The following is a 19,099-nucleotide window of genomic DNA, read 5'->3' as shown; positions in this document are numbered from 1 at the left end:
CTCACTTTGTCGTGACAAACACTTGTCATCACTCGTAAAACAAAGCATAGAAGGACTTTGTGCGGGGTTACCCACCTCGTTGAGGAGGGGTTGTATGGCGCTGGCCTCTCCCCTGGCTGGTGAGGAGGCGGAAGAAGAGGAGGAGGAGGTGGTCTTTGTGGGGGAGGCAGGAGGTGAGTGCACCAGCGAGTCCCTGTTGCTGTTCCGGGACTGCTGCTGCGTCGTCTGCTGCTGTGTTGTTTGCTGCTGCGTCGTCTGCTGCGTCTGCTGCTGCTGTGGGGCAAGGTGCAGGGGACCCTCCCCCCCAGCCAGGTGGTTGCGCAGCAGCTCCTTGGAAGGGCTACTTGAAAGGGGCGGGGAGTTCTCGCCGTCGGCCCCCGCGTCCCCTTGGTCCCGGTGGGAGCGGTACTGGGGGGACACTGATGAGGGCGGCAGCGGGGCCGCACTCTGGGGACGTGTCTGCAAGGGGACGAGAATTGCAAATTTGAGCCCCGGTGAAGAGGTATCCTCCGGTCTATTAAGTCACACACCCCTATAAACTGCCATTTAATAAAAAAAAAAAAAAGAAGAAAGGTTGGTAGATAAGTTGCATTCTTGCACAGGGTTTGCTTTGAGTTCTGCACAAGCCAGTCAGGCATATACGGTGAGCGAGTCTACTAAAAGACATCCCTCTCCGCAGGAGTGCGGAAGCCCGGAACAAGTGGAACACCCACGGGTGAGGAGGGCAGCTTGGGCTCGGGGGTCCTGGTGTAGATGACCTCGGAGGGGGACAAGGGGGGGCCCGTCGGGGAGCTCTCCCCGTTCAGCTTGGCCTTGGGACGGTAGCTGTTGTCCGGGGAGCCCCGCTGCTCCCGCAGGTCGAGCACCCCGGGGTTGCCTTTCACCGTGCCCAGGTCCCACCGGAGGCTCTTCCACGTGTCGTTCATTTTGGACTCGTCCCTGCGCGGCAGACGACGAATATGATTGAGAGTTTGGTGGCGCAGCAGCAACGAATGCCACAATGCTCCGAGCTTTGTGTGTTTCAAGGGGGTTAAAGACGGAAGCAGGATGCGAAAAATCCCGAGCGCCGACGTTGGTAGTCCTGGGAGGAAGAACAAGAAAGAGGGCGACAGGAAAGCGGAGAACGAGAAACAGTCGATAGGGTAGGCGTGTTTGTATTGCCGCGGCGAGTTGAACCTGTGAGAGTGCTTGTCAACTTTATTTAATTTTATACAATGTGCAATGCTGGTGCTTCCCTAACTCTATGATATACTTGGAGCACACTAAAAATATTTATGGTTCTTCACCGTGTCCTGAAAAACGAAGTGCAATGATGGCAGGGACGCTAGACACAGTAACACTGCCGTGTTTAAATTTAGCGGACTTGCGTTCCACTAGGTTTAGAGGACGGTGTTCATGCGACGCCTTGACGTGACGTAACCCTGCGACGTCGCGTTGCTCTACCTTCCCCGATGACCCACACACTAAGAAACGAATGTATGCTTCTTTTGCTCGTGCTCAGTTTTACATAAATATTCCTTGCTCGATGATTCTTTGATTTAAATACACAGCAAATGCGTGTAGAAGCTAGTGATGGGGACTAAATCTGCCGAACTTAAAATTCGGCAAAGTTCGGCAAATGCCGAACTTTTGAAGGAAAGCTCGGCAAAGATTTGGCAAATGTCAGTGCATGCGCGAGAACGCGACGGAGCCATGGATTGCAAATGGACGCCGTGCAGTCGTGCGGTTACCATGTGCAGTGCACGGTGGTGCAGAGTAGTACTACCAGCGGTTATGGCAAGGTGCGGTGTAGGCAACACGGTAACAGTGCGTTTGTGAGCGAGTGTGGATCTCTTCAATATTTTCTGCCTCAAGAATAGAAGATCGACCAGTAATTTACGCATTTCACTGCGCAAGTGACAAATGATGCAGTACATTCTGGATAACGTGATTTTCATTTGACATTTCCAGTGATGCAACAAGGTAGTTGAAACATTGGCCGACAATTACTTTAAAGCACTCCTCGCAATTATAACAATTCTGTCTTTCGCTCAGAAGTACTGTGTTCCAAAACAAAATAATACTGCTTTTTCAATTAGTGTTATTTCATGATTTTCATGTATCTGCATAAAACTAAACACAGAACTTTAATGCGCGACATTGCACATCCGACATTCCTAACTCTCGACCTTCCTAAACGTTAGTGTGTGTCCTAACACCAGAAACTGGCACTTGAAAGGCTAAAAACGAGGCGTTGCAAATATGGGACGCACACTTTCAAGAAGAGCTGACGTCAAGTGACTCAAATCGAAAAACATGCATATTGACAATAATATTATTATCTCTTCTGGTAAAGGCTCAGCAACCGTTGCATTCGTTTTCGTGCACAGAACGGCGACTCCCAGAGAAAGCAAGAATGCAGCGTTATTGCCTTCATTTTAACAATGCACACACACATGCAGGCTTGCGCTGATAATGCCTCAAAACTAAAAGTCTCGTAGCGTGATTCATGACTGCGCCACGCTCGCTTCTACCCATTGAGATCAGTGCTTCTACCCAACCTTGTTGACACGTCACTTCTGCAAGGAGTCACTAAAATTGCCAGTAAACACACAAAAACTACACCGATACCGTTATCTTGTAGAATATCACCTTATTTAGTAATAACTGTGTCAATACATGCATTGCATGTTGCATGTAAGTTAAGAAAAAACAACACAAAACCTTTCTTCGCCAGGAAAAACTAAATATCAACGTTAAGTCTGGTAACACTGTATTTTTGCCGAATCCTTCGAAAAGATCGGCAAAAGTTCGGGTTTGCCGAACTTTCGATTCAGCAAAAGTTCGGCCCCATCACTAGTAGATACCATCAAACATGGCAAGTTAAAAAAAATATTTTGGGGAATATTGTCTTAGAAAAGGTTTGATCTAAACGACCATAGAACACAGGTGTTATTGCATTTTTTTGCTCCTTTTCTTAGAAAAGGTTAGCAGGCATTTGTGGGAAGTAAAAAAGGCTGACATTTCAGGTCTGGAGTACTGGGTTAGTATAGTCTTTGATAAGCCTTGCGCCATACTACCGCAACCTATCAGACTAAAGGACTAAGCACTCAGAGTTTGCGTTCAGCTGTATTTTAACAAAATTCAATAATTTAAAAACAAAAAAAAAACATAACAATAAAAACCTAATAAAAAAAAGTGGGACTCGGAGGAAATCCACTTCTACAGTGAAGCAGCACATCTATTTCATGTAGAGCTAGACTTTTTCTCAGCCTCCAGAAGTGGTGAAGAGTGTTTCAGTGACTTTTGAAACACTCATCACATTTTCTGTAAGAAATAGGAAGTTTAAGCGCAGCACCAGTGACCTGGCTAGCTTGAGAGATCCCAGCAGCAACACCACTTAAAGCAGCAGTGCTATGGTCTCAAATGCCACCTGCGCTATCACCAAACAATTTTAGTCTCTTCCTTCCATACGCAAGGTGCTCCAGACACGAAGCGATGCCACTCACGAGTCTGAGGTTTCGGAGTCCGAGTCGCTCTGTCCGCCCCCTGCGGCCTTCCACCGCTTGTACTTCTCTATCAGGTCCATCAGGTAAGAGGTCTTCTTGGCCTTGCGGATGAAGGGAAACCTCAGCAGCTCCTTCGCTGTGGGCCGCTGCAACAGGGTCAAGGGCACCAGAGAGCGCTTCAGACAACCAGGTGCAGTGTGCACAACACTATCTGCGATTCAATCTCAAACTCCAAAACATAACAAAAAAAGGAAAAGTGATATTGCCACGTGCATATTGTAATTTCCCGAGAGATAGCCCGCCTAAAATCAGGAGCAAACTGGGGGAGAATAAGGAGTGGGCTAAATTTGGGTGTACGAACCAAGAAAAGTTGAAAAGAAACACTATTTCTAGATCATGTTTTTCTGCCAAGCTTGTTATCGCAGCGAGGGACAATGAATCAAAGATGACTGTAGTTCCGAATCAGCAACGTTTGCCTATATCCAGCCATAGCTAACTAGCTGCATTTACGCCGACGCCGAGGTTATCATTGATCCGAACACGATTACTAGGAGTGGGCTATCTTTCAGTGTTTAAAAGAAAACAGCAAATCAAGCTAAAAATAGGGGTAGGTTATCTTTCGGCAGTGGGGCATCTCTCAAGATATTATGGTAGTTGAGTTGGCAGTGCACGCAGATGCCATGTGAAGGCACGAGGTTTGAAGCCCACCTCCAATATTTACATTTTATTTTTTTCCCTTCTTCTAGAACCTTTTAGTAGAATCTTAATACCGATAGTGTGTTCTTGTCTGGAATATTCTCTAAAGTACAACGTGTATTAAAGAAGATGTATGTGGCCAGAGCTTTGGGTCAGTTGCGCTTTTGTCGCTGCCGCAGGATGTATGACGCCCTTTTGTTGAGTTCACCCAACTAAAACATTGGTCTTCAGTTTTACATCCATGCACTCTTTTTATTGAAGACAGTATGACCTTTTCGGGCAATTTGATATCCCAAAACCAGGGAGGCAAAGCAGAACCTGCTTTTCTCCAAATACTTGAACAACTCAAACGTGTAACTTGCCCAGGAGGATATTGGCACTGCCCACTTTTAAATGCTTTTTGAACTATAGACTAGGCAAAATGGGAAAAAATCACAATTCTTGAAAAAAGTCAAACAAATCAGATGTATATTATTTAATTAAAATTTATTTTATTTAGATCACTGCAGCAAGAAAATTGTGATTCTTTACCACTGGATTAAGTTTTCAGCACGACATTTTGATATATCAATTTGTTCTTTGAATGGTAACAATGCAGAAAAAAATAATTACTGTGAATGTAAGGTACAGTTGAATTAACAACATTTTACTGATGAAATCCTCGCCAAGGGCAAAAAGCTTTAGTTTACTTTTCTGTCATGTTCTGATTTGATTGCAGCAGGACATTATTTTCTACTTTTCTTTTCTTTCTTTTGCATTTCTATGTTGTTGCAATAGGACGTTACATAGCTGACGAGTGAACTGTAAGGTACAAATCAAGCACAATGGTCCAATTTTCTCAGAAAAGCGCGTCTTTTTACTCGTGCTCTGTTTTTTTATAAATATTTATTCTTGGATGATTCCTTGATTTAAATACAAAGCAAATGCACATGGAAACCATCAAACAATAAACAAACGGCAAGTAAAAAAAATATTGTCAGGAATATTTTTGAGGAAAAAGTTTGATTTAAACCATCACAGTAACACTGGTCTGATTTAAATCGCCATTTAAAGGGATACTTCAACGAAATATGAAATACACCCGTAGTGCTCAGAAATAAGTTGAATATGATCCACAATATCTCTAAATGGCAATCGCACGTTTGTATTTTGAGCCTGGTGGCTGCATTTTTCGTTATAAGCGGCCCACTCTGGCAAGCGCTTGGAGAAAAGCCAGCGAAGACATCCAACGCAATCGTGACGTAGTTTGTCTCGGGACAAGCAAAGCTACAGCGAGGCTGACATCGAGAGGATGGCCTAGTTGTTCCAGCCACCGAAGCGGCTGCTTTTGTACGAATTTTGAGCGACGGGTTAATCTTCTATAATCTTGTAGGGGAACAATAGCGACTTAGGGGACAGACAAAAGGGATTCTCGGGAAGAGGGGAGTTCCTCCTTCTCCTCTTCTCTCGTTGTGGCCGGACGCGAGACAGTTAATGTCACTAGCTGTCAAGGCTCCTAGACCGGCATTACAAACGAGGCGTTAGTGACATCCACCAGGTGCTCTTTGCTAATCGTTTATTTCATTTTGAAATTCCTTTTCGTGACTTTTTTTAACAAGATATTGGTGCGTTCGATGTGATACTGCTTTTTTAAACACATATAGACAAAAAAAAAGGGCACCAGAACTTCGTTGTAGTATCCCTTTAAATCACAATTAAAATCACAATTTAAATCATATTGAGTTTTATTCTCCACCCTGGTACTAGGCTATGAAAGTAAGAGAGACTAGATGTATTGACTAGATGTATCTGGACTAGAAATCATTAACGTGCATTGAACTGCATTTTATGCGACACGTTTCTGCAAAACCACTCTAACGACCTAGTCCCATATGAGCGATAAAACAGCAACAACCGACAATGCCCGACCTCAAGCACATGCAGCACGCACAAAAGGTGTCTCTGGCATGCTTGCAATCTCTCGGTGTTCATAAAGTAAGCACAAGTGATTGCAAGCCTATCAAGATACCTTCACACACATGTTGCACATGCTTGAGGCTGGTCGGTGTCAGTTGTTACTCAAGTGGGACTATGGCTTAAAGGTAAACTGAAGCGGTTCTGTAGTTGAAAAAAAAACACTTAAAACGTCTTCATTTGGCCTCTAGGATCACGAACATAGAAATTATTTTCTAAATTACTGTTGAAGCCCCTTCTTCCGGAACGTGACATCATATACAAAGTTTCCGAAATCTCCGCTCTCGCACCTCTTCAGCGCCTATCAAAGCTATGTATGCGCGCTACAACTATTTTCAGAAAGGTAAAAAAAAACGTCATGACTGGTGTGAGTGTGAGGGAATATACCTGGCAAGCTTGCAATTGCACATGCTGTCCACACGAGCGACACGCACTTGGTAGCTGAAAGATCTATGTATGACGTAACGGCTGGTCGGAGGGTTTCCGTATTTTCTAGTGTTTAGTTAGTACATCTTCGGGAAAAATGAACGTGATATTCAAATTCACGGGATAAAAATACTCTAGAATTCACCTCCAACTCGTTTTTATTCAAGAACTACTTTAGCTTCCCTCTAAGCAATGCGGAGCGCAAGTTCGTCTGCTTCTTGTGCAGGAGTTGTGGTGACATCAGAGCGATGCCAAGCTCCGATTGGTTCTGATTGAAGGGTAGTAGGTAGACCTCAAGACAGCTTGCTTTGAGGTCTACCCACTGTCCTTCAATCAAAGCCAATCAGAGCTCGACATCGTTCCGATGTCACCTCGACTCCTGCGCAAGAAGCAGACAACTTGCTCTCCGCATAGCAGAATGCCAGGAGCATGGCCAAAGTCCAAAATGCAAAAGAACACGCACATTCTCGGGGTCCTTGTTGAGGCAGGCCTCGACAAACTCCTTGAACTGCTTGCTGTAGTTGCCGGTCAGCTGGGGCGGGTTGTTCTTGGGGATGAGGAAGAGTACCCGCATCGGGTGCAGGTCCGAGTTGGGCGGCTCCCCCTTGGCCAGCTCGATGGCCGTAATGCCCAAGCTCCAGATGTCCGCCTGTTGGTGCGGGAACGGTGCATCAAGGGGCGACACTACGGCACACTGACGGCTGGCTTCCAACCAAAGGAAAAAAAAATAACTCCCGGTTCCTTGCCGTGTCCAGCAAATGAATCGCGGTAACTGCCGATACACTGTTTACTGTTTTACACATAGTTACGCTGCTACATTTAAATTTGGTGGATTTACGTCCAGCTAAATATAGCGGACGGTGTTCATGTCACACTGTGACATCACTCGACGCTAAGTTCTTGCTAAATTTGGAAAACAAACTTTTCCACCAAATGCGACGAAATGTTCCCGCTGAAAAAATTTATGTGCGTATAGAGGGAAAATTGTGACGTTATGCGACTCGATGTCATGTGACACTGCGACATCATGTGACCTGACCTCATGTCACAACCCTGCGATATTTCACTAAATTTAGCGCAAAAATCTTCCAATCATATTTAGTGGGCCACAATGTAGTAAATGAAATGCACGTAAGATCCGCTGCGAAACCTCGCCAACAACATCGCTGTAAAAACAGTCGGGGGTTTGTAATGCTGCGACCAGTTTAATTTCTAAGGTTACAATGCCAGGAACCAGACTTGGGACCTGGAACACTTTGCTGACATCAGATAGAAAAAATGAAGAAAAATGCAGATGGCGATGCATCTACAGAAATTAATGTGCCGACAAAAATATGCTGGTACACTTTTGTGACTGGCAGCATTTGCCAATCACAAATAGCTTTTATGCAAATGGCTTTCAAGCGACAGCTTGTCTGACTGGTCAAAATTCCTTTGTTTTGTTTGCCGCTTTTAATGATGAAGACGCAGCACCGTTTCGTAACATACTGTACTCGGCAGGTTTTGTCAAATAATGGGTATACCGTAAGTTCCGAAAGAACGCCCACCAGAAATGAAGAGATAAATGGTGAAAAACATAAGAGTGGGCGATCTTTGGGGATGCCACACAAAGCTTTATCAGAAAAATAACGACAAACACCCTGGCTACAAACCATGTGACGCGGGAACTGACACCACAAATTCGAACGAACTCCTGTCCCACGGAAACTGATACCGCAGATTGCGAACGCAGCGCATTCGCATTTCATGGTGCAACGTACATGCAAGAACAACTCGTGTATTACGGGAGCCGATATTGCAGGTGCAGATCGCGGACAAAATGCGGGAACCCTCTGAGAACTTGCTTGTCAGACATGCCGGTACAGCAAATTGCGCAGCTGATGCAATGCCCATTGGACATTGCATGACGTCCGACGGGAATGGGGAGGTGGGCAATGTATTGGAATTTTTATGTTGCAGATGTTTAGCCAGAAAAACAGGATGGGCGATCTCTCGGAACTTTACAGTAGTAAGATCAATATTTTACAATCCGCTTATTTAGCAACAAATCAGAAAATTACGCCAATAACTTTAAGCAGAGTTCCTTGGGCTGAGTAGTTTGTCCCAGAGCTTAGTTTAAAATTCAGAAGTACCAAGCAGAGACCATAAGGAAAAGAATAGTGCAGCTCATCGTAAACCTCCTTTACAATTCCAAGATAGCCATGTGTGGACCCTTCAGTTTTCCAAAGCCTAAATTACAAACAACCACACACGCAATCGCAGAGTGAGTCCCAAAGAATGTCCGCCCACATACGCCCACAAGCTCCTTGCATAATTTCGACGAGCTCCCACTGGCTAGGCCTTCAGCAGAAAACAAGCAAATAAAGAGGATTACAGTGGGGTAAGGTTGCACCATCTCCAATGTCCTTCACCCATGACGTCTTCAATCCGACAAACGCATCCCACGAGCACCGCTAAGGCAGGCAGGAGCACCTGTATGCGTTCCCTTCCTTTTAATGTCCCAGGTGACGAGCACATACATCCTAGAGAATCGGCCATACTACTACTGCCATGTGGCAATCTGATTTCTTCACTAGAACCAGCAGAAAATCTACCAATTGAAACTTAACAACCTGACTGAATAAAAGAGGAAGAATGCCACATTTTAAAAATATTTTATGAAAGCCAACAAAACCTACTCTAGCAACAGACTGCTTTTCTCTAACAAAATGTATATAATCCACAATTACAAAAATGGGTCACTTCACACGGCCCTTGGGCGGTGTTTTACAACCCAGTTGGCATAGCGACACCCACACACCATCTCAACAAATGTTTGCTCAAGCACAAGCTGCTGCTGTTGCTTTGCCACTGTTGCGTGCTCCCAGCATAAGCATGCTCCTATTTTCCTTCACTGTGACCTCCATCACATTGTGGCTTTTGTTTTGACATTTAAAAAAAAACTTGTTTTGTCGTCAAACCTGTCAAAAGTTATGACAGGTGTCAATAACGTCGCAAGCTGCACCATTATGCTTTCATTGTCCCTTTTTCGATTGTCGAAGGCGTGGCAGAAAAACAAATTCCTGAATGTTGAAAGGTTTCAGCTGAACACAATTATGTTCATGGTTTGAGCAGAGAAAGTGTTTCTAACCCTACCCTGTCCAGTAAGAGCTCTCTTTAATATAAAGCAGTACAGAATCTAGAGTGTTGAGAATACAACTTATTAGATATTATCAAGAATGACAATTGATGAGGCAATGAAAACTAGGGGCAAACTTGTGCCCAAAACAAAAAGGGACCAGGAGATAACAATAGAGTGTCGCCGGCGTCGATGGCAGGATAACAGCAGGATCGAACGCTAGGGCGAAACTGACTGCGGCTCGGCACGCAGAGCCCCTTATGTTCACGCGCGGGCTTCTGGAACAATCGGTGCAGAAAGTTTGGCGCGTAGAACATTCGGACCTCGAACAAGCAACAAGATTCTCGAATTTACCAAAACACTAAATTGCAAGAACAAACAAAAGACTCGTCACTCCCAGGAATCAAACCCTGGCTCTTTGCGTAGGAGGCAAGCACAATAACAGTTAGGCGACGACCGCACTGCCTACTTGGCCAGCTGCGCGCGCGGCAATATCCACAAAACTTTTTTATTTACCACAGATAATAGACCAATCTCACCAGCTAGTTTGCCTATGCCACCGCTGTCGCCATGCATTATGGGGACAACGTCTTCTGCTGCTCTTGGTCAGCGCCGTGCCGCTGACCAATCGCAGCAGACGGCGTTGTCCCGGTCCCTTGGTGCCGCTTGTTCTGCCATGTAGAATAAAGCCCCTATAGTCCTTCTGCACGCGCAACAAACCCGCTGAGGGTCTGCTCGAGCAGAGTACGAGACGACGCGAGCTATCTCATGCACAGGTGCCCACCTCTTGTGAAGTAGTCATGGCGGCGACACGCATGCGGGGAACGCTTAGCGAGATCGGTTCATTCCTTTATTTTTGAGATAAAAATCTTTTGATACACCACACAAACAAGTGAAAGATGTTGGAGGAGACACACAAGATGAAGAAAGCAACACACAGCCACGAGAGCTCAACATCCTGGCATCCAATCTGCGTAAGTGGATGTACACCACCTACTAATTACACCATCTTCTCAGCTCACCTTGGAGTCGTAGGCCGACTGCTTGATGACCTCTGGCGCCATCCAGAACGGGGTGCCCACAAAGGTGTTCCGTTTGCTCGTTGTGTTGGTGAGCTGCCCAGCCACCCCAAAGTCCGCCAACTTCACGTCCCCCATCTCCGAAAGGAGCACATTGGCCGCCTTGATGTCCCGGTGCAACTTGCGCTCACAGTGCAAGTAGTCCAGGCCCTTAAGGACCTCCCGCAGAATCACCGCTATGTGAAGCTCCTCGAAGCGTCCCGCCTTCATCAAGTCCAGAGCAGAGCCCCCTCCCAGGTACTCCATGATGATCCATAACTTGGTTCCTTTGAGGTATGAGCCATAGTATTTGGTAACCCAGGGCGAGTCACACTGAGACAGCACCATGATCTCCTGCTGAATGTCCTCAATCTCGTCCTCAGCCTCCTCCAGGTCGATGATCTTGATGGCCACCACCTGTTGGGTCCGGTTGTCCATGCCCTTGAACACCTCGCCAAAGGAGCCCTTGCCAATGCGCTCCTGCTTGGTGAAGATTAGCTCTGGGTCCACCTTCTGCAAAGAGTAAAGAGAAGGTTCTTTCATTAGAAATGGCTCCAGAGACGAGTCTCCCAAACTGGATGCACTGGTACAAGCCTGCTAGAGCTTTCTTGCTGATGATTTGGAAAACATGCTTGGAGGCAAAGAATGACCAAAAGCATCTGTTATTGAAGAAGCTTAGAGGCAAAGAATGATTGAAAACACCTGTTACTAACCTGCTTTGAGTGCAAGCTTACTGCCTTTGATGGCCTTTGTATTCTGCAAACTGCTGTCATGTACAGACCCAAAGCATCAGCTAAGGCAGTGGTTTTCAAATGGGGGTCCGCAAAGCCCTGCCTCATCAGTTAGTCCCAGCAGTAAAAGTTGTCTTTTTTTCAGGTTGAGAAGAAATGTTTGTTTTCGGGCAAGTTTCTTTGGGTGTATGTCAATAAGAGGGCTACTTCACACTAGCCCTTAGTTATATCCATTTATTAAATCATTATTATATTTAACCTATATCTTTCCTCTCCTCTCACCACGAACGGGGTCCTCCATCATCTCTGCCGATGCACAAGGGGTCTGCAAAACATTGATGGTTGAAAACCACTTAGCTAAGGCATTGATGTGGTACTGGAGGAAGCCACAGTCATATAGTCACAGCAAAATTCAGACACTAAAAGGCCAGCAAAACTGTGCAACCTACTTCATTCTTCATCGGCTAGCATTTTTTCTCCCAAGGCAAATACCTCAATTCCCTTTTCAAAAACCGATATCATATGCTTCACAAGCCCTGAACAGATCAGATATTCTTTACACCATCAATCATTTCCTCTTTGCCATAGTCATTACTAGAAGCTTGAAGTGCCCTTTGCCAAAAACAAATAGTAAAAAAAAAAAAAAAAAAAAGCTTATTTTTATGAATTATGTAAAGCTGAGTGGAAAGCATGTCGGAGCCCCTTGAAATTATCACAGATCATGGTTTGTTCTTAACAGGACCACCCCGGCATATCAGTTACTAAGTCAGATGTTGCTTGCAATTATTTAAAGTGCATCTCTATTTTCGTGTCCTATATTTCATCACATACTTAGTAAGAGTTGCTCTAATGTGCCGACATTTTAATGTCCCTCAGGGGGTGGTACCATAAGTAAAATGGAATTCCAAGTCCATTCAGCTTATTCTCGACAATCAACAAGTCAACAAGTGAAGGAAAACTAGTCGATGCCATTCAGTCAGTCTTCTCGGTACCATTCAAATACCTTCCTGGTGATCAATCAGATTAGAACAAACCAGTTGCTTCTGCTTCTTAGGTAAACAGAAAAGGAGGGCCAATCTCCAGTCCCAGACAGGGGAGGGGCACGCATACCTACACCGAAACAACAAACATCCGAACATCAAAGAAGTTGGTTGACCAGCGTTCAAAGAACTCGACCGACCGAACCAAGTCACGTAGGTTAGGTCAGTCAGTCCCAAAGCACAGGGGACAAAGCGACCACGTCGGCTTCGGTCCCCCCTTTCAGCCATTCCAGCGTGAGACGGCCCCTAGCCTGTCGGGGGTCGCGTCAAAGACAAATCAGCGGGAAACGACATGGTCGCGATGTCAGACAGGCATGCCGGGTGGAAGTTCGAGCACGGGAAAGCAGGCCGGCCTAGCCTAGCCCAGCCCAGCGCAGCGCGCGTGCACAGACACACACACACACTACAACTCTTCCCCCTCCTCCGAACACAAGCGTCGGCACAGACAAGCGGCAAAGCACGACGGCGGCGGCAATCCGGGCCAAACTCACTCGGTCCTCGTCGTCGTACACCATTGTGACCCCCGGCGGGCTTTTGATGCGGGAGCGCCGATTGAGGGCTCGCTCGCATCCAGGTCTCCCGCCGCTGCCACTACCGGCTTCTTTTTTACGTTCCGTCGGGCACGACTCGAGATAAAAGCAGCACGAAAGGGAGCAACTGTCCTTGGGGCGGCTTAGAGAGCGCGCGGACAATGTTGACTCTGCGATAACGGCCGCCGACGCACGAGCAGGGCGCGCGTGCGCAAAGGCCGCGACGTGTGACGGAGGCTCGAAGGCTTGAGCCACAGCTCGGCCGGTTCCAGGAAGGTTGCGCGGGCGCCGGCTGAATGGCCGCTACGCGATCGAGACACCACCGATAGCATCAGCCTCGCGAATGTTCCGACAACTCTGACGTCGCCGCCAGGGCAGGACACCCCCAACACCTCCTGAATAACAAGGCCAGAGGGCTGAATTCGGAGACCCGGCATTCGAAAGAAACGACCTGCGCTTGTCCTGTCAGAGGGGAAGGGTCTTTGTTTAAGATTAGCTTTCTTCAACAGCAGCAAATGCTGAGTTACGCAAACAAATCGATTTGCGTCGCTTTATTATTATTATTTCAGGGAAAAACACGGTTGGACGACTTCAGTTTTAGACACAATGGGGGACAAAGGAAACCACGCTATAAGAAGCAAGTCGCCAAGTTGGCGCAACGGAGCGCAGGAACCATACAACTATTCCTGGTCCCATGTTGATGCACAAGGGACAAGACGACAGAACTCCGAAGTTCCACATATCAACAACGACAAGTAGTGCCGCGCGAATATTAGAATTTTCGTATAGTAGTTTCGAATAATACGCTATTCGATATTCGCGTCGAGGCGAGAACAGCGATATTCGTACTTTTCGACATGTTGATCGCGGCGGGTTAGCCCCGTTGAGTGTGCTTCTCACCGTGCACCTGTGCACTGCGGGTAAGCGATGCTTGCGAAGCTCGTTGGCTCCGCAGGTATTGCTTCCCTGCAGTGCACAGGAGCTCGGTGAGAAGCGCACTCAACGGGGCTAAGCCGCGATTGCGGGATGTCTTCGACATTCCACGATCGTAATTCGTGCTTGTTTATCTTTTTTGTCGAATTTGCAATATAAAAAATGCATATAGCAATCAGATTTATAAATCCCCTCGATTGGGATAGCTGCGACAGGTCTGTCGTTTACATGCCACAGTTTATATGGTTATATTATAAAAATTGACCACGCTTAGAGTGGACAAGTGGAAGGCTGAAAACAGTCTTCACGAGTTCAGCTCAATTTTCACTCAAGCATGGTGCACGGTAGTGAAAGACTCGAAACTATTCGATTCGAAAATAATCGACGAAAACCACTGTTCGCTTCTAACTCAAAATCCACTATTCGCACACGACTACAAGTCGAACGACTGGCCCAACTCCCACCTGATGTTTAGCAGTAGTCGACACGACAGACAACGTTTGGGGAAAAAAAAAAAAAGTTTCTTGGTTGGCTTTTAAAAAGACGGCTAAGCCTTACCCGATGCGCAGAGGCTAATATCCACGATCGTTTTAGCTTGATGTCTGATTATTTTACTCAAAACCAGGGCAGTCCAACGCGATTCCAGAGAAACGAGAAAGAAACCGCTGCGAGAAACCATCGGCTGTTTCCATTTTCCTTTCTCGGCACAGTTTTTGAGAGTAGCTCAAGATTCGGGGAACACCCCAGTATGGGTGGATTGTTACAAGGTCTCTTCGATAACCTATCATAGAAAACATCCTCTGCTTTTAGAAAGGAACCAATGAACAAACGAACGTAACGAAAACAAAATACCTCAAAAAGAAAGAGAGAGAAGAAAAAAAAAAAAAAAAAGAGAGAAGTGAAAGCCAGAGCGGCGCCGCAGGTTGTAGACACCTGCCTGTCGTTCAGCTAACCGCCGCCGAACCCAGAGGGCTCGGATTGCGGCGAAAGTTCGCGCCAGACACCCCCAGCCTGTCTGACGCGACGGGCAGGTGCTCTCTCCTCGACACGCTCACCTCTGCCCCAGCAAAAAAACAGAGGTAAGCGTGCAATCTCGATGCAAAGACGACAACTACCGGGTACTTTACCTCCCCCGAACCAACACACACACAAAAGGAAAGGAAAGAAAAAAAAAAGAAAAAGACAGACGCGAGGGGTTGTTGTTGCCGGAAGACACGCAAATCGAGTGGAAACGATCGTCTGACACTCATCGAGCAGCTGGTGACTGAGCCGCACGCGTAGCGCCGTGGGGTGTTGTATAGTTTCTGGCCTGGGTGGAACCCAAAAAAAAGGGTCCCTCCCCTCAAAAGGGATTAGAGGGGATTATTTCCCTGGACTGCCGCCCCTGGAAAGGGATAAGCATGGATTATGCTCGGACCACTTCTTTGCATAAACCCGAGGCAATCGTCGCGCTCTGATAGGACGTTCGACGCGGAGCTTTGTTTGACGCTCTCCGATTATATTAGAGAGAAAGGGAAGTGCATGCGTGGATAGACTGAGTGACGGGGGGCAACGGGGGCTTCAAAAAAGCCGGGTGGCTTTCTTGAAGTTTCTCGAAATGCGGCTTGTCTTGTTTTGGATCGGTAGAAACACTTCGCTACTTCGAGCAGCGAGCGGCCGCTAAATTAACCGCTGATGCGTCGTCATACCGACTCCGTGGAATTTGGCTTGTCTTGGATCGGCAGAAACACTTTGCTACTTCGAGCAGCGAGCGGCCGCGAAATAAACCGCTGATGCCGAGTGGTTTTCGTGACGAATCGTCCATGTCTCTTCAATCTGCAAAATGCGGTTTGTTTGCTTCGCTTTTCTACGAACGTACCGATATTGTGAAGCAAGGTGCGTTTCTCGGGCTTTGCGTAATCAGGATAGATCGTGTTCGTTTCAATACGCGTCGAGTACGTTGCACCGACTCCCACGTGAACCGCGCGCCCGAAAACCACGAGAGGCAAGGTAAGCGAACGCCTCGGACCCCAGAACCGGGAAAATAAAAAAATAAAAGTGAAGGGCAACCACACGCGCGTCTCTTCGTTTTATTATTTGTGTCCCCGTCTCGGATTAATAATGAGTCGTTCTCCGTCTATACTCCGTTTCACCTTATGTTGTACCGCAGAGAAGGCCAGAAGCGCGAGCTAGCTGCCCTTGTTGCACGAGAACTTGTACCGTCGAGATGTGCCCTAGAGCAAGGAGCTCGCGCTTGTAGCCTTTCCTGCGGTACACTACTAGGTGAAACAGAGTATAGCCTCCGTTTTTGCCACGAGTTTGTGACGTGTAAGCAACGCAACTCTTCACACTGCTTTTATTTATTAATTTTTTTCCGCTGAGGATTTTTTTAATTTTTATTTGTGCCTGGTTCTGCTACTCTTCTGCTCTCGCCTCCCCTCCCCTCCATAAAAGAAAGGCCCACACAATAACGTGTTCCAGTAGCCTGAAGCAAGTCACTCACCTATTCTTCACCGTTGAAATATTTTAGGCTGTACAGCAGTAATGTGTGCACACTGAAAAGTAACTTCTTGCTGCAATGTTTGTCGTTGAATATTGGATCACCAGCACAAATATTACTTACCGATGAGTGCCCAGGACAGCTTAAGAGACACCAGTGCACCCTTCAATGGTTCAAACCACTGCTTCATGCACCACACAGGTGACTGTGGCATAGTGACAAGCACAACCAGGGTGCTTGCTGTTTAATGTCAGAAACACTTTGGAAAATGCAGTTACCACATGACCCTGAAGTCCTAGAGAATCTTAAACCTTGGTGCCATGCAAAATAACTAAGCTAAAGAAACCGTCAAGGAAGAGTCACAACAGGTGCAACCCACAGGTTCTCGTGACTCCACATACCGGGCCGGGCAGCTGTAAATCAGCGAGCAGGTGTCGTAGAGTAGCTGCCACTGCAAGCGGTGCAGTGTCTCATAAAAAGAAACGGTTGCTGGAGAAAGCTCCCATGAATGCAAAGTCTGTGGTGAGCTTGGAGTAGTGATGGTGATCCTGAAGCAAAAAGGATTCAAGCCAAGCCTGTTCCTGTGTTCCACGACGTATGGCATCCTCCCCTTAGCAGAATTCCTGGCTGTTATTTTCCTTCCTTACGTGCGCATGCCCCCATCAGCAGCAATAGTAATAATTGCACGTTGCTTCGACAGGACGTGCTGATTTGGAGGGGCCTGGTGGCAGAGTGTGTTAGCCCACTGCAGCTCGCAGTGTGTGGAGCATGGGCGTGTATTACCGCTATATGAATCATCTTAAAGACTTTGGGCTATCGGATGTACCGCACTAGTCAAATTTCTCACATAGAGCGTGACAAAGTGTCACCATGCGCTGCCAGACCGACCTTCCTTCTTCTCGACAAATAATGTCCAATTTTCTTTGTTCCTGCTAATTTGGCAGTCGAGTAAAAGAGAAAAAAAAAGAACTACTTTTGTGTGTGATGGGAAACGTATAAACCTCTCCATATACCAGGTTTACCTACAGCCACCTGAAAACATCGCACCTCTTCAAGTGTGAAAGAGGGTAGGCCTGCACGCAATCCACTACACTCTGTTTCACATTAATTTGGGAAACTGTAGAAACTGCGGTGTCTGTGCAAGCCGGAGGAGTCTGCTGTGAAATTAGCACACTTGGGAAGAACATACCCCATGTACCTAAAGACATTAGATGGTTTTAAAAAGGCATTCATACTTTCAGTCGGCTTGCAAACTCTAGCAAAAATGTTGGTTTGTACCGTAGAAGTTTCAATTTCCCCTGCTTGAACTACTAGGAAAATAACTTCAAATTCACAATAGTGCTGAACGCAACTAAAACACATGGCGGAACGGTGGCCCGAGTCGGCTAGCACGTCTCAGCTCCGGGCATGTGCAGCGAAAGCTTGCGCTGCAGAACCTGGGATCGTGGGCTAAATCCCAGCACTTGCTCATTTCGATCTGGAAGAGGATCATACCAGTAGGCGTTTGTGTAATCACTACTACATGATGCACGTTGAAGATCCCAGGCTTTCGGTCATACTGCGCTGGCTAAATTCCTCATCTACAGCGGCAAGCTTGGCACCATTCGAGGCAGGCCGACCTTTCGCTGTCTAAACATCCTCAACACAATGCTACTTTTTTTTTTAACTGAAACACGTACAAAAGAAAACATGCCTATGACCTTGTACAGCAATGCATTGAACTGTTTGTGAATGCTTGTGATACACAAACGGGCAAAAGGCAAGAACGAGAGCATGCACATTCACACTGTGGCAGCAAATACACCACAGCAGCCTCCTTTGCCGTTGTTGCCATGGCGGATGGAAGAGCAGGGCAGCGAATGCCGATATGACTGAAAACATTGTAAAAGTTATTGCTTTGCTTTTAATAACAGTTCAAAAAAATTTAGATTAATAGCTTTTCAAAACAAAGCCACGGTAGCAGTACTTTTTGGCGCAGATGGAACAGTCTGCCGCGATGGTGAGGAAATGCTGTAGCCGTTGCCTTTTGCCAAGTTATGGAGAAACACAGCACAGATCATTCCACTCGGAGAGAAGACGCACCCATGAACCAGAGCACTCAGACGGGACTTTTCCTCGGTGCGTCGTCTGCATCAAGAAACGAGCTATACAAATGATTCGTTAGCATGCAACATGGTTCCAAATCTCACATTTAAGCTATTTCAGGTGCAAATTTAGAAGTGGGGGTTAGCATGCAATGCCATACTTGATGAAGAGATTAACAGGGCACAATTGTGCAACCATCTCCTGTGCAAAGGAAAACAGAAAACTGAAAACAAGCACATAAACAATGTGCACAGTCAGTCTGCTCTGGCAACAAAACAAAAAAACTTTACACCAATTTGGATCGGAACTCATTGAACCCCCTAACAGCGCAGTCTTAAAAAAAAATCATAAAAAAATAAAGCACTTGCCAACAAGCAATGATTATGCATATTCAAGGCATTTCGCCGACGAAAAACAAATCCGCCGCCTGAAACCCGGTGCTTGCTAAGCCTTCCAGAAAAAAAAACCAAGGGTGCTTACATTATTGTTGATATTTGTGGCAGTGTTATACACCAACTCATGTTTACAAACAAACCGGAGCGCCCCTAGCGGATGCCACCGG

General features: G+C 46.5%; 1 protein-coding gene across 2 annotated transcripts in view; it reads right to left on the bottom strand.

Annotated features, from left to right (window-relative positions):
* LOC8035694 (serine/threonine-protein kinase 26) overlaps positions 1-19,099 on the bottom strand; it is a 135,165-nt gene that overhangs the window by 5,471 nt on the left and 110,595 nt on the right. The window contains exons 1-6 of one of the 2 annotated variants that reach the window (XM_029992897.4): positions 13,002-13,245; positions 10,704-11,252; positions 7,027-7,212; positions 3,489-3,634; positions 714-939; positions 76-459 (exon numbers count right to left, since the gene is read on the bottom strand). In XM_029992897.4, coding sequence (XP_029848757.2) covers positions 76-459; positions 714-939; positions 3,489-3,634; positions 7,027-7,212; positions 10,704-11,252; positions 13,002-13,025 — 1,515 coding nt within the window. In that variant the 5' untranslated portion in view covers positions 13,026-13,245. Of the gene's footprint in view, positions 1-75; positions 460-713; positions 940-3,488; positions 3,635-7,026; positions 7,213-10,703; positions 11,253-13,001; positions 13,246-19,099 lie in introns of those variants that run through there. The other variant, XM_042294084.1, reaches the window with a different exon arrangement.

Source organism: Ixodes scapularis, unplaced genomic scaffold (assembly GCF_016920785.2).
Source record: "Ixodes scapularis isolate PalLabHiFi unplaced genomic scaffold, ASM1692078v2 PGA_scaffold5__190_contigs__length_132052651, whole genome shotgun sequence".
In the NCBI taxonomy this organism is placed as follows: Eukaryota; Metazoa; Arthropoda; class Arachnida; order Ixodida; family Ixodidae; genus Ixodes; species Ixodes scapularis.
Note: the sequence above shows the minus strand (reverse complement) of the source record. Positions and strands in the feature narration are given on the sequence as shown.